At 49.4% G+C, this 15,399-nt stretch overlaps 1 protein-coding gene across 4 annotated transcripts in view; it reads left to right on the forward strand.

The window, feature by feature from the left end:
* ADAMTS14 (ADAM metallopeptidase with thrombospondin type 1 motif 14) overlaps positions 1-15,399 on the forward strand; it is an 83,371-nt gene that overhangs the window by 25,726 nt on the left and 42,246 nt on the right. For all 4 annotated transcript variants that reach the window (XM_074339551.2, XM_074339553.2, XM_074339552.2 and 1 more), the window contains exons 3-4: positions 1,510-1,666; positions 7,612-7,802. In XM_074339551.2, coding sequence (XP_074195652.1) covers positions 1,510-1,666; positions 7,612-7,802 — 348 coding nt within the window. The remainder of the gene's footprint in view (positions 1-1,509; positions 1,667-7,611; positions 7,803-15,399) is intronic.

Below are 15,399 nucleotides of genomic sequence, written 5' to 3' on the forward strand. Positions count from 1 at the left end.
TTTATCTGTTTCTTCTTGCCCTGGGCACATAGCAGGTGCAAAAGTATAACAAGTAAAAGTGCTTTGAACGAAAGGTGTTGTGCACAACATAAGGTCTGATATTGGCATTTTAATAAGCAGACCTGAACTTTTGCAGACAATGGAGTATTGTTTCATAAAATGGTCACGTTGGGAAGCCCCAAACTTATTACAGTATAATGCTACTAATTTTCCCTGGAATGTTTCTGGCCTCCTGATTGTGTCTGTTTACGAGGCACAGAAGCCAGCCATCTTGGTTTTGGTCCATAATGGTGTTTGACATTTGATCAACACATCTAGCTGGAAGGGACACGAAAAAGACTGAATGCTGCTAGGAGGACCGTTGGTGAATACTCAGTAGGTCTTGGAGGGGGTTCCCTAAGCAATCTCAAAACAGGCTGAGGTGGGAAGATTGGTGGGATTTAGTTTCATCAAGTGGCTGCTTTAAAAAGAAGTGGCTTCTGTTTGGACGGGGAAATTCCAATGGATTTATAAAAATGGCTCCTTCATTCACTGCCTTGTGTTCACAGCTATATTGCCAGCGTCTGGAACGGTGCTGGTAAACAGTAGGCACTTAATAGATATTTGTTGAAGAAATTCAACAAATGTATATTTATTAAGGATTGCCTACTATTTTCCAGGCACTGTGGTAGGTGGGCTGGTCTTACTACTTTATAGAGCTGACGTGTGTGTCTGGGGGGCGTGGGGGTTTGCTGTGCAGAGACACATACATTCACACACATCTAGCTATAGGTTTCATTGCCCCTGGGATTACTACCTTCATTGGGGCCTAATAACGTCTTGGTTGGATTTGGCCAAGGTTATATGTTTTTATTTCCAAGGCCAACACCTGATTTTTTTAAGGGAATATTTTGATGCAGGCAAAAATTAGATTAAAAACAGAGCACATGCTCCTGGGGCACTATTCTGCCTTGTTTATCATCAGCACACAGCTGCTCTTTCTGGCTTGCACATACACATGCTTTAAATCTGAAATAATAGCACTGTACTGGGGGGGGGGGGACCAGCTCCCACCTTTGAAACAATTAAACTTTGCTGATTGGACTTTCCCCTCTTGTCTGCCTGCAGGTAAAGGCAAATGCATGTGATAGTGGTAGTGTTTTGGGGTGGAATATGGTGGCCTGGTGTGTGTGCATAGCCCTCAGGGCAGTGGCTCCCCCCACCCACACCCCCTTTTAAGCACTGGAACCCTTTGTTTACATGAAATGTTATGTGGGACCCCATGAGTGCACAACACAGTAAAAGTGGATCTGCTTTGCGTGAAATGGACAGGGGCCCCTTACACCACCCCCACGCAGTTGCCTGCTGGATCCCAGAACTCCCTAAGATCCTGGAAGAAGAGACTGCATATGTGTGGTCACATACATGTGGACGCACACATGTACATTCACAAATGCTTACCTGTGCTGGGCCGTGTATTCATGCCTCTTTTCTCTCCCTCTTTCCCCCTGCTCCGTGTCCCTGGTTTAGGCGGGCCTCATCCGTACAGAGAGCACTGACTACTTCATTGAGCCGCTGGAGCGGGGCCAGCAGGAGAAGGAGGCCAGCGGGAGGACACACGTGGTGTACCGCCGGGAAGTCATCCAGCAGAAGTGGACAGAGCCTGACGGGGACCTTTACAATGAAGGTAGGCTGTGGGCAAGGCCTCAAGCTCTGCTTCTGTCTATACCTCTGAGGTATTCTTAGGTAACTTCTGGCCTTAATCTCGCAATGTCTGGCCTCAGTCTTCTCATCTGTAAAATGGGACTGGGCCATGCAGAACTACTGTACCTGCAGAGAAACCCCAATGGATTTTAGGGGCTACTATAACTGGCTGTAGTTGGGGGTCAGAAGAGTTACTTGAGCCCCCCTGAATTGTGGCCCTTGGGACGCCGGAGGTCTCCGAGGGGCTCAGCATTGCTTTGCGAGGCTATTTCTCTGCCAAGGCCACAGGTGGAATGGCTACAGTTAATCTCTTTCTACCTAAAAATCAACTCAACCCCTGGGAGCAATAGGAAGGAAGTTCTTAGAGCACTTGTAGGGAGACTGCCTGGTGTCAGGACGTTGGGGTCAGCATGGTGTCTACTAGACCATTTTAAAATCCTGTCTCCAATACTGTCTACTGTGTGACCCTAGGCAAGTTACTTAATGTCTCTGAGCCTCATTTTATAATCTGTAAAGTGGGATTGACTGTTGTTCACCTCTAAGGTTGTGTTTATTAGTGATAGTGTGTATAAAAATCCTAACATGGAACTTGGCACATAGTAGGTGCTTGATGAAGGGTTGCTCTTATTCCAGTATTGTCGTTAGGTGGACTACTGACCTGTTAGGGTGAGAGCCCCTGAGAGCACGGTCATCCCTGTGCCCCGGTGACCAGCACAGGAATCTGTACCCCAGCAGCACTCAGGACCCGTGGCTGAGTGAGTGAAGGAAGCAGTGGATGCGATGTGTGCTGATCCTGGGCCTGTGGCCAGCTTCGTAGTCCAACTTTGCCTTGTCATGAAGCCTTTGGCCAAAAGCACATGAGAGGGTCCTGGGTGGAATCTGGCCATGAGTGAGCACATCCTCCAGCCAGGGCCCTGGTGGGGTTGAGCTTAGTGTGAAGGAATGCCTGAAAGCCAGTTGTCCCCACATCAGTGAGTGCCTCCTTTGAAGCTCCAGCTGCTCTCCATGGCGCTCCTAAGACACGCCGCAGCACCAGGACTAGCTGAGAGGTAGAGGACTCTGCAAGCCTGGGGTGTAGGGTGGGGGGCAAGGAGCTGGGCGGAGCCTTGAAGACTGGGGAGGATTCAGGGCAGGATGGTGACCAGCACCATTCCCTCCAACACAGCTGGGAAGAACAACAAGGATCCCCAGGCTCCATTTGATTTGAGGCTGCTTCTGAGTCAAAAGACCATAAATCCCCTTTCGGGGAGAGACCCGGGGAAGTCCTGCTCCCGGCTCTGCGCCTGGAGCCAATCGCACCACCCGCCACCATGATGGCTTGGAAGCCGAGACTGCTGAGTTGGTGGAATGTGAGTTCAGGCCTGGGCACGTGGGCGCGACTCCTCTCATCACGCTGCCACTGGAACTCCTGCAGGCCGGTGGGCGATGCCATGCCCTGGGCGTATTCTGGGGCCTTCCCCAGAAAGATGAGGGGCAGTGGAAGACTTCCTTGGAAACCTGTGACTCACTCTGTTATTTTAAGACCAGCCCAGTGTGTAGAGAAGCGGTTCTTGTAGCGCCTGTCTCCATTTTACATTCTTGAAGAAGACACAAGGTTTTACCTCACGTCTTTCGGTATGCTCTTTGGCACACAGAGAAATAAACGCCTGAGAGGCCTGGGCCAGCTGGTCAGTGTCTGCTGAGCCACAGTAAATAGGCTTTTGAGGACTCTCCCCCAGCTTGAGGACTTTCCCCATCTCTGTTCATCCCGGTCCTGCCCAGGTGTCAGCTCAGCTCAGATGTCCTCTCTCCTGGATCCCTCATCCCCCTGGATTTCTCCTGGGACTGTCCCTTTCTCCCAAGTTGACTAGGGGGTCCTGGAGGACAGATACCAAGTCTTAATGAGTTTCTGTCACTCACATGAGTTGTGCTGTCCTGTAGCATGTGTCTAGCTTTCCTCGAGGAAGGAAAAGAAGCATCAGAGGAGCCATCAGACTGATTTTATAGCTGAACTATTGCCTGTGGAGGGGCTTCCTGCCACCTCGGCTCCACTGTAGAGGTATCTGACGTGTACCAGTGAACTTGGAGGGCGAAGGGGACTCTTCCCCTTGGCTCTCAGGGAATGGCCTTCGTTGCTACTTTCTGAAGAGAGCACACAAGCACCCACACATAATCACACCCTCACGTACATACAACATTGATTCACGTACCACACATACACACTCACACACATTTGTTCACTCACCTATAACATACCCACATATTCACCCACACACTCAGTTACACACCTCACAAATTTATAGTCACACAGATCACACACTCACATAGTCACACTCATTTACACACACTAACATCCACTCACACACCCACACACAGTCACACACCTCACATACTGACACCCACTCACATAAACCCCACATTCACACACTCATTCCCCCCCCACACACAGACCCTTGATTGCCCCCAAAGAAGAGTTAAGTGATTCTTTCCTCGAGGGCTCTGGTGAGACATCTAAACCGTTCCGAGTCAGGGGATAAAAATTCCCTTGGCTGAATTTCCGGGTGCAGACTGGCCCTCATCACATCTGCTCAGGGACTCCCCTGTGGACCCTGCCTTGGCCTTCGAGGCTGCGCTGGACACTCCCATACGCCTAACGCTGCCCTTTCCTTTCCTAACCTGCATTCCTGTTCTCTGTCACTTCCTTCCTATCCTCTGAGTCTCTCCTTAGGAGGGATGCCAATGGGCCATGTGCGCCGGTGGCCAGAGTTCCGGCTCCTCGGCGGGGAGCCAGGCTGCTAGGTGCCAGGGCCTCTCATCCCTTCAGGGGCCGCCAGCAGCCTGGGGCTTGGGGCTGCTGCTTTTTGTTTTGTTTGTTTTTCTCAATTGAGATAAAATTCACCATTTTAAAATATACAATTCAGTGGATTTTTGCTATATTCACTATGTTGTGCAACCACCACCACCATCTAATTCCAGAACATTTCCATCATTCCCATAAAATGCTCTGTACCCGTTAATTAGTGGTCCCTCCCATTTTCCCCCTCCTCAACCCCCCGGGCAATCATTAATCTACCTTCTATCTCTGTAGATTCGCCTGGACATCTCCTATAAATGCAATCATACAATATGTGGCCCCTTCTGTGACTGGCTTCTTTCACTCAGCACTTAAGGTTCATCCATGTTGGAGCATGTATCGCAGCTTCACTCCTTTTCACGGCAGGGTAATATTCCAGTGTGTGGCTATGCCATATTTGTTTGTCTAGGCATCTGTTGATGGACATTTGGTCATTTCCATTTTTCGCTATTACGATCGTGCTGCTATGAACATTCATGTATATGTTTTTGTGGGAACATATGTTTTCAGTTCTTTGGGGTCTATACCTAGGAGTGGGATTTCTGGGTCCTATGGTAATTCTATGTTTAACTTTTTCGGGGAACTGCCAAACTGTTTTTCAAAGCAGCTGCATCATTTTATATTTTCTTGGGGCTTCTTGGGTGGGCTCATTGAGAACTTCCCAGGGGCCTGCTGCCCCCACCTCTCCCTGCTTTTAGGGTTACCTATTTCTGGCCTGAAGGATAAGAGGCACATAGAAGAGGGTGTGGTTGGAATATCTCCAGGGTCTATAGCTAATGTCAGCAGACTCTCCCCAGTTCCCTTCCCTGTTTTAGCAGAGAGAGAAATCAGGGTGGGCCCTGATAGGGTGTGATAATGGGAGAGTGAAAGATGTGGGTTTGCATTTTGGACTTTGCCATTAACTTGCTGTGTGACCTGGGATGGGTCACATAACCTCTCTGGACCTCCTTTGACAGACCTGGCAAGGAGAACTGTGAGGGGTCAAATTCCACATTTCACTTGCAGTATGTAAACCTCTGGGTACTCGTCATGAGTTGGGAGTGACTGTTATTTGTTCTCCCCATTCCATGGAGAGAGCCTTTGCCCCTTCTCCTCCCCTTCTGGGGGTCTTACCTCCTCTCTACTAGAACTTGTCTGTGGGCAGCTGTACTCACTATTGGGCTCTGGAGCCAGGGCTGCCCAGAGCTCTTATACAGCGTGACCTGCAGAGAGAGACACATTGGCTGTGATGGACCAGAGGGCCAGCCACCCTTTCTGGTTTCCCTAGTAGGCCAGTGAGCACACTTTTTTTTTTTCCTTTGCACCATAATGCCACTAACCCAAAGGGAAAATAAAAAGCACTGAGTCCCATGGTTCCCTGCTGTCCTGTCCTGAAGTACTATGTCAATAGAAGCTTAGAGGCAGAACGTGGGTCTCTGCCGTGGTGCCCACGGATTCGTCCCTGAAGCTCACCCACACTGTGGATGGGGCCTCCACATAGTCGCTCACTGTGGCTTTTGCAGGTGCAGTTCCCTCTGCTCGGGGCCCCTTGTTCCCCATGCTCCAGCACGTTGTCTCCTGCTCTCTGTCTGGCCCAGCCTAGATGTCCCCTCCTCCAGAAGCCTCCCCCAGCTCCTCGGTCCTGGTTTGGGTCTCAGTGCAGAAGCTTTTCCTAGTCCGTCTACTTAGCCCTTTCCATTACTGTGTTGTTACAGTCTGGTATTTTATCTGCCACCTGCACTAGGTGGTGGGCTTGAGGGCAGGGCCCCGCCTGAGTCACCCACCCACCACCCACTCATAAGTATGGGACCCCTTTCTGCAGCCGTGCTTGGATTGTAGTGGTAGCATCTTTACAGCTTCAGCTCCTGGCCTACTCTCTGGGGTGGGGGGTCGTTCTCAAATAGCTGTGAATAATGTAACATTCATAGGAATCAATGCTACAAGTATCAGAACTTCAGGGTAGAGTGGTAGGAAAGTCATTTAAGGCTTTGAAACTTTTTTGAGAGACTCCAGCCTCCTATCTGGCTTTCTTAGCTTTCCTTTCAGTGTCCTCATGTACCCTCATTCCATTGCCCCAACACATGTGGCTCCAATCTTCATTCATGCTATGGTGTAAAAGACTGATCACTGCTTATAGTGTTACCTTTCTAAGTAGCAGTATAGATGGTCTGTTTCAAAGTATTGTTTTTTTTTTTGATTCAGACAAACCTGGACAAGCTGCTTTGAACCTCAGTTCATCTGTATAATGAGGACAATAACCTGATAAATTGTTGTAAGGCTTGGATTAGATTAGATTAGATTAGATTAGAAATCAGCAAATGAAGGTCCACGTACCAAACATGGCCTACCGCTTGTTTTTGTTAATAAAGTTTTATTGGAACACAGATACACTTATTTGTTTATATATTGTTTGTCGCTACTTTTATGCTTCAACAGCCAAACTGAATAGCTAAGACAGAGACCATATAATCCACATAGCCTAAAATATTCACTATTTGGTCCTTTACAGAACAAGTTTGACAACTCCTACATGACGTAAGTTAATAAATTCTAGTTAGGTAAATATTTTGCTTTTAGCTGAAAGGCCAAAGCAGTGATGGTGAACTTTTGGGTCGATGGCAGTGATCAGGAGGGAGGCATGGGACGTACTCCAGAGGTGCCTAAAATGTCCTGCGTAGGTCACAGTAATATCACAGTTTTTTCCTTTATCGGGATGTTTCCACCCACTGCCACCCTTTGTTTTTACAACAAGTTTGTAGGACAAGAGATCAAGGATTATTCATCCTCATGTCACAGGAGGGGAGATGGAGGCTCAGAGAAGTCAAGGGGCTTGGGCTAGGATGCACAGTGAGATAGGACCAAGTAAGAACTGGAACCCGGTCCAGTTCTCACTTCTCTGCTACCCATTGCCTCAAAGACTTAGCCATGCCCTTGTGCCAGGAAAAGGGCTCCTACTCATGAATTACCTGATATGGAACAAACCCTCACGCTACCTTGGCTTACAGAGGCAGGTAAAGGGGCACATGTGATAGGGGGAGGGGTGGGTTCACTGGCAGTGTCACAGTGACAGCCCGTTATGTGGATTTGATCTCCATCTCTTCCCATCCTGGTTCCAGCCTTTGGCCTGGGTGACCTTCCCAACCTGCTGGGCCTGGTGGGAGACCAGCTGGGCGAAGCAGAGCGGAAACGGCGCCATGCCAAGCCGGGCAGCTACAGTATCGAGGTGCTTCTGGTGGTGGACGACTCGGTGGTACGCTTCCACGGCAAGGAGCACGTGCAGAACTACGTCCTCACCCTCATGAATATTGTGAGTGTCCCCGCATCCTGGGACTGGGGGTGCTGGGCAGGAGGTGGGCTGGAACCACCGGGATTGGTCTGAAGGCTCGGTTTCTCTCGGCCTGGTGTTTTATTAGTGGATTCAGGAGAATCTCTATTTGCTCTTTAGTCCAGTTGGATAGCGGGTTCTGTGGTGAAACGGTCCTGAGTTGGCCTGACTTCCGTCCCAGACTGCAGCTTCACCTCAGCTGTATATGCCTGTGTTGGGGTGCCTGCAGGCGAGCTGCATTAGCCCCTGGCAAGCTGGAGCCCTCGGACAGTGGGTTCTGGGCTTGGACACATTCAGAGCCTGGGTCAGGCATGGCTGGGACTTGAAAGAGATTTCTCATGTGGAGAAAATGCACAGTCCCAGGCTGAGAGCCTGGCTAAGTGCTATCAGCCTGCTGGTGGTGGTGGTGGTGGTGGGGCCGGGGAGAGAGGGGGGCATCGGACCCAGGCCCCAGTGTGGGCCTCAGGTATTCATAGAAACCTGACAGGCAGGGAAAATGAGGGTCACAGGCAAATTTGAGACTGGTGAAGCAGAGAGCCATGCCCTGTCTGTCCAAAGTGTGTGGTGGCTATTCAGCTACTACTGGTGACTCTCACATAGAGATATAAGGCTCTTGTCACAGAAAGGTCAGTATTTCAAGAAAAATCAGAAATGCAGTTGTTTGTGTGTTTTTTTTTTAAAACCTTTTATAGAAAATTTACATCCAGTTATCTAAGTGAAACTGCCAGTTTTTAAATGTTAAAATAAAAAAAGCTAAACCACGGTGAAGGCTGACCAGAGCATATTGACGTGCCACATTTAGCCTGCGGGCTTCAAGGACACCTCTGAGATAAAGGGGCAGACACGACGAGACCAGTAAGGGGAGGCGGGTAAACGTGTCAGAGGTGGGCCCTGCACTGTTTCTCTTCTGGCATGAGTCCTTTGTCACAGGTGCCTGCGGCTGCGGTTCTGGGAAGGACGGGGAGCAGTCGAGGTGCAAGTAGGACCTACAGTGGAAATTGTGCGGGCCACAGTCAGATGCTGGGGAAAGTGGGCAGGATGCCCCCACAAAGCTGGGTGAGGGGGTGACACATGGGGGTCAGGCCTAGCATGCTGAGGCCCTGTGGAGTCCAGGCAGGAGGAGGCAGGGAGTGGAATGTGGGCAAATGCCACAACAACAGGAGACAACAGGCCAGGGCCTTCGCCTCTGAGTTTCCAAGTGACTCAGCTTAATGCTCATCACACATGTTTCTCTGGGACACAAGCTCTGAGAAGGAAGGTGTATGTACAGGGTGTGTCCTGAAGAATCGGGCCTCTTTTGAAGGCCAAAGTTTCCAGCCCCTGTATGGGCCTACACTGGCCTTACGGTTAGGGTCCTCTGACCCGAGGCCTTGGGAGGAAGTGGACTGGCTGAATTCTCATGCAGGCTGGAAGATAACTGTAGGTGCGCTGGGACTGGGATGGAATCACCATACACTCAGTCTAACATGGACAGCTCTCGTAGGCTGTGATGGACATGCCGCTGATCACAATACTGCACGGAGAAAACATTAGTGAATTGGCTAAGAGCGTGGCTTTGGGGTCGCACTGTCTGGTTCTAGCACTTCCTGTTTTTTGACCTTGGGCGAAAGTGTCTCAAGTGTCCTTTTCCCCACTTTTAAAATAGTGTTAACAATATTTACCAAGGTTCTAGGGAGGATTAACTAGCACATAGCATGGTACCTGGCATAGCATAAGCTCTCAGTATGGCGTCGGTGGCAGTAATGATATGACTTTTAGGAGAGGACTGGTAATACATTTCTGGGAAGTCAACAGCTGATGAGCAGAAGTGTCAACCCCACGATCATGCCAATCACCCTGGAAACATTTGCAGGATAATGAAACAGAGCAACGCTGCCTGTGCTGTCTGAGGTCCATAATCCTGCCACATGGTCGGCCAGGGGGCTGCCAGGAGGGCCTGCAGCCAGCCCCTGGGTAGCTGTGTGACCTTATCCAAGGCGCCTGCGTTGCTTAGGACTCTGTAGGTTTATAAATGATGATTAAGAAAAACGGGGTAATTTATGGGCTTTTTGACACAAGAAATGTCCAAACTTGCAAATAATTTTTATAGGATTTTATTTGAGGCAAACTGATGACACTTGCCAGGGAGCAAGATCTAAAATGCTCCAGAGAACGACAGTTTTGAAGTTTCTTTTCTGCATTTGAGATGAAGGTAGGACCTAAAGAAGATAACAGGAAGGTGGGAGAAAGCAAGGCGGGGATTGGATTATATGATCGTTAACAAGATTATGTGCTGTGTCAGGGTGGATGCACTTATTTCAAAGGTGTTTTAACCTAGATGCATAAGAAACAATGGAAGAGCTTGCTTAAGACTAAGATAAACCTTTTACTAAAAAAATTATGTGCTTGGGGAGTGACTACCCACCATGACCTGCCCAGTTAGGAATTTATGAGCAGATCACCCTGAGGTTACTTTCTGTAGAACCCCTTTTTCGTCCAAAGGCTGATGGGCCAAACTGGGAAGGACAGGATGGAACTGGTTGTAAGTGCAATTGGTACTAGAGGCTAAAATGGACTCTGTTTTTAGGTTCCCTTCTCTCTGTGACATCCTATTATAATTCTCTCTGACCAACTTTTCTACAAGACAGATTTGGGCCATTAGCAGCATGAGGCAGACTCCTATCCCTATAGCTCTGTGGCCAGAGACAAAAGACATTTCTCTTCCAGTTCCCAGGTAAAAATTCCTGTGGCAGGACTCTGATTGGTCTAACTTCGGGTCACATGACTACCATTTGGACCAATCACTATGTGTTAGAGAAGGAGGTAGAGTTTCCCAAAGGAAGAGAGGGGCTGGACACAGGCACGGCCACAGGAGAGATTGCTCTGAGCTGGCCTGACACCCCAGTTTGTGTGTGGTATAATATTTAACCCCTGAGAGCCTCTATTTTTTCATAATAGTATCTGCAGTTGGATTTGTGGTGAAGGTTTAATATGTATACAGTATTTAGTACAGTCCTGGCACATCGTGAATATTTCAGTGATGTGTTCTGTGATTCTTCTGGCCATGTTATTTGTCTCAGTATGTGTATATAAGTGGTTCTTTGTCTGAGTCTCTGAGGGTCAGGTCCTTGAAGGTGGGGACTTTATCTCCTACTGTTTTGAACCCTGACAGCACACAGCACATTGCCCAACACCTGATAGGTGATCGACCAATATGGAAGTGAATGATGTCTTTGGGAGAAGCAGGGAGCCAGCATCCACTGAGACAGGAAAGGGGAAGGCAGCAGATTTCTGTCTGCAACGCCAAAAGGAAGAAGAGGGCAGGAGTAGAAATCAGATCCAATTACAGGAACCATAGGGACAGGAGGGGCTGCCAGATAGTCTGCCCTCGTCCACCTCTTTGTTTGGATATTAATTCCTTTATCTCTTACGTAGCATGTGGTTTCGGACTCAAAGAGCAAAGGCTACCATGTGGGGCTGTTTGAGAGAGGATAACTGTGCTATGAACACACCCACCTCCATGGAGCACTTGACCACCCACCCAGGCTCTATAAATAGTGGCCCAGCCTAAGACTGCACAGCTGACCACACAGCTGAGCACTCATCCCATTAGTGGGAAAGCCAGGTTGGCCCCAGGAGCCAGCAGGTGGAGAAGGAGAAGCAGGAGAGGGGAAGGGGGTAAAGAGGCCCTTGGGTGCTGGGAGCCTGGATCCTGGGTCCAGAGCTGGGGCTGAAGACCCTGAGAGTGTGAGCTGGGCCCGGTTCACAGCCCGAGAGTCGTTCAGTTTGCTGAAAGATAATTTTCACAAAAAGGTAAAGTCATGACTCTCATACAGAAATAAAAATGGGTGTGTGTTCAAGATTTTGCTCTACTCGCTATGTTGCAGAAAAATGGCAAGGACCGAGAAACTCAAGCGGCACGCAGAGATCAGGGAGAACACAGCTTTATTACGCTGGCGGGCTCGGCGGGATCCTTCCCAAAAGACTGAGCCCTGAGCAAGGTTTTGAGCAGGTTTTTATGGGTTGGGGACTTCCTTGAGTCGGGGAAGTTGTAGGTGTCATCTGGTGATTGGCTCAAGGTGTGGCTTGGAGGGGGTTATGCGGAAGTGGGCTTAGGCTGGGGACTTCTCTCTCCACTGGGGCCACCATTTTAGCTCAGTTCCACATGGCAGGGAACCATTTTAAGGTCAGTTTCCCATCAGCTAATCAATGAAGGAAGCATGTGGATATTATAACCTGTTCAAAATAAAACCCGAAGAACAGGAGCATTTATAGACCAGAAATGTTGAAATGAATGTGTAAATGGAGGCAATAATTGCTTTTGCCCAGGGTGGAAGGAAAGACAGAATGTACATATCTATACACAAGAATGTCGCATTGCTATTAGTTACCTACAACGTTCTCAGTTGTAAATGGCTTCCTAGAATCAGATCCAGATGAGGCTGAAAGGTGTGCGGTGGACAATGCATAGTTCCCAGGAAAGTACACATTTTTATTCTCTGAATGTGAGGCCTGGACTTGGTCCCGATAGAGAGCCCTTTCCATGGATGGCAGGGCGTCTGGCTGCCCATCTGACTTATGGGCTCCATCTTGCTCCTGGAGCTGGAGGGGTGGCAGCCTCACTCAGGACACACCCCGGATTCTAGTTGTGTAATAGTCCTAAGTTGTGGGACCTCCCCACCTTTCCTCCCCTTCCCAAGAGCTGGCCTCACCACTGCCTCTCTCTTTCTGGGTTCTGCCTGGGGAGTAGGGGTGTGGAGAGAAGACCTAGGGTTGGGTGCTTGAGGGTGGGCAGTCTGAGGAACAACCAAATTCCCTTGGGCCATATGCTCCATTCTTTTAGAGAAACCCTCCTGTCTGAGCATCTCCACTGAGCATTCTGTTGCTTACTTCCTCCTTTAATATCTCTTGGTTGGACTGAAGTGTGAGCAGGTCTGCACATTCTGGAAGAGTGGAACGAGCTTCCTTGAGCCCCACTCCTCAGCTGGCCTCAACCCCCAGTCTTGGCTATTATTTATTCATGAGTTCAGAGCCAGGTACTGTGCTGCCTCAGTGGGCCCTCCCTGGTGCTAGGCATTGGGCAGGAGGTGGGTGATTGTTAGGCAAGGCTCTGAGGATGCAAGTGACAGAGACCCAGCTCACGTTCGCTTAAACCAAAGAAGGAGTCTATTGGAAGGAAGCTCTGACAGTGGCCACAGAGTTAGTACAAGAGCTGCAGGACAGGGCAGCTCCAGGGACCACAGGGACTGGGGACTCAGGCCCTTCAGGACACCCCCAACCCCCCCCCCCCCCATACATGCACTTGTCTCTATTTGGTGATATAAACTGACAGGAGCCAGGCTTTCTCTCTATGGTAGGAAGTGGGATACTGGGAACCCCAAGCTCCAACATTTCTGCTCTCAGAACTCAAAGGCCAAGGGATCCTTCCTGCCCTCCTGTGGAGGATTGGCCTGGGTTGGGTCATGTGGCCATCCTGGACTAATTGCAGTGATTGGACGGTTGTCTTGGGGGCCCCAGGTGGAGCCTACTGATGTGTGGGGGCAAGGTAGAGTAGGATCTGTTCCGGGAAAGCAGGCAGTGAAGCTTGCAGACAAAAGAATAGCATCCACAGTGAAGGGCTCAGAAGAAGTAGAAAAAGTAGTCCCTGCCCTCTGAGCACGTGCACTGCTGTGTGTCCACAGACAATTGCAAATGACATCACTGTAGAAATCGTTAGAATTGTTTGTGAACAATGATTGGAAGCCATTCTCTTTCTGGACATGACTTCATTTACTCAAGTTTCCCAATAATCCTGTGAGACGTCTGAGTATCCCAATATCCTTACACAGAAACTGGGGCACAGAGAGGGGCTGTAACATGCTGGTCTCCCATGTGGTCAGCCATGGTGCTGGGATCCGAGTGCTGCTGTCAGCTTCACCCTCTTCCCACAGCCTCTGCACAGAGGTCTGTAACCTTACACCAGGTGGTGGTGCTGTCCATGGCTGGTGATTCAGGGGAGAGGGAAGAAAAACTACTTTTTCTCTACCCTCTTAGGTTCCATGTCTGGGACCTGCAATTTAAACTGACAAAAGACAAATTAGCAAGAGAAAAGAGTTTATTTACATGTGTAATGTACATGCCCATGGGAATGATCAGTGATGAGTAACTCAAAGGAGTGGTTAGAATTTGGGGCTCATTTATCTAACTTGATAGGGGAAGAAGAGGGGGAGAAAAGGTTTCTATGATAAGGACAAATCAGTTCCTTTAGGAAAGACAAATGGGTTTTTAGGAGAACAAATGGAAAATAAGAAAGTTTGTGATAATATTTGTGTATGCAGGTGCAAGTAGTCTTTCTGTCATTTTGTATGGCCATGAAATTCCCCAGGGGAGGGGATTTATGATAGTTCATTTCCCAGAAGTTGCTGCTTTGTCAGATGAAGGAATTTCTGAGAAGAGTTCTTTCTGCATCTGTGGAATCTCAAATGACTTCAGCTTAAAATAATCCTTATACGAACTCTGTGATTTCCCAGGCAGGCCAGGAGCAAGACCTCAGGAGCCACCCAGGAAATGAGTGATTGTGTGTGTGCGTGTCCTAGAGGGGCCGTGACACTATCCCTGTCCCTGAAGTCACTGCGTGGGGTGAAAATGAACTTCAGATCTGGAGCTAGAAGAGACCATGTGGGTGGTGGTGGGGAGCTGGTGGGAACTTCTACTAAGTTCTCGAGGTTCGTGATGCAGACACCAGTGGTCCCCCTGCTGTGTCTCCTCAGGTCCCTGAAACTTTACCGTTGGAGGCAGTTAAGCCTGTGACCCATTCAGCTCTCTTAGGAAAATTAACACATTCTGACTTCTGAACCTTGACCTCTAACCTGTGACTCACAGCCTTGGCCAGGGAGATCTTCCATTTCGTCCTCCCCAAACACGGTGCCAGGAGGGCCTGCCTTGGGGACTGCTGTTTCCGTAGTCTTGGTTCCACCTTCTTTCTCACAACCTACCAGCAAGTAGGTAAGGAGGAGAGTAAGTGCCTTCTCAGGTTCTGGAAGTCTCTTTGAGGCTGGTCTTCTGCTCATTGCTGGCTTACCCCTGTGAATGTGGGAACAGAAAGGGCCTTGGATGTGTGAGGGGTACAGTTGAGGCAGAGCTTCCCATGAGAGGTTCCTGTTCCTCTGGGAGAGAGGCTCACAGCACTGAGATGGGCTGCGCTTAGGGAGCTGTTGCCTGGCAAACATGTTGTTGCCACAGGGGGAAGCAGACAGGTGGGCTCTGACTTCCCAGCCCGAGTTCCGGCCCGTGGAGATGAGCGGATGGGTGGCCCACAGCCACTTCCTCTCAGGGGACCAGCAGCTCATCCTGAGCATTGTGTGGGGACTTTTGTTTGGCTGAGATGTTTAAAGCACTAATATCCTTAGGGATTTCATGAAGCCAGTAAAAAGCGTGTCCCTTTACTCTCCCCTCCATTGCCTGCCTACCTGTGACCTTTTCTGATTCTGATTTCTGGGACCAGGGCTGGCCTGGGATCGGAGAGAAGAGATCTGGTTCCCAAGATGGATGGTCCCATTGTGCTAACCTGGGGAGAAGGGGGCAGAAGCCATTCGTGAAAGACTTAAAACGATCTGATCAG

Source organism: Rhinolophus sinicus, chromosome 15 (genome assembly GCF_057876585.1).
Source record: "Rhinolophus sinicus isolate RSI-liver-muscle chromosome 15, RSI-T2T, whole genome shotgun sequence".
NCBI lineage: Eukaryota > Metazoa > Chordata > Mammalia > Chiroptera > Rhinolophidae > Rhinolophus > Rhinolophus sinicus.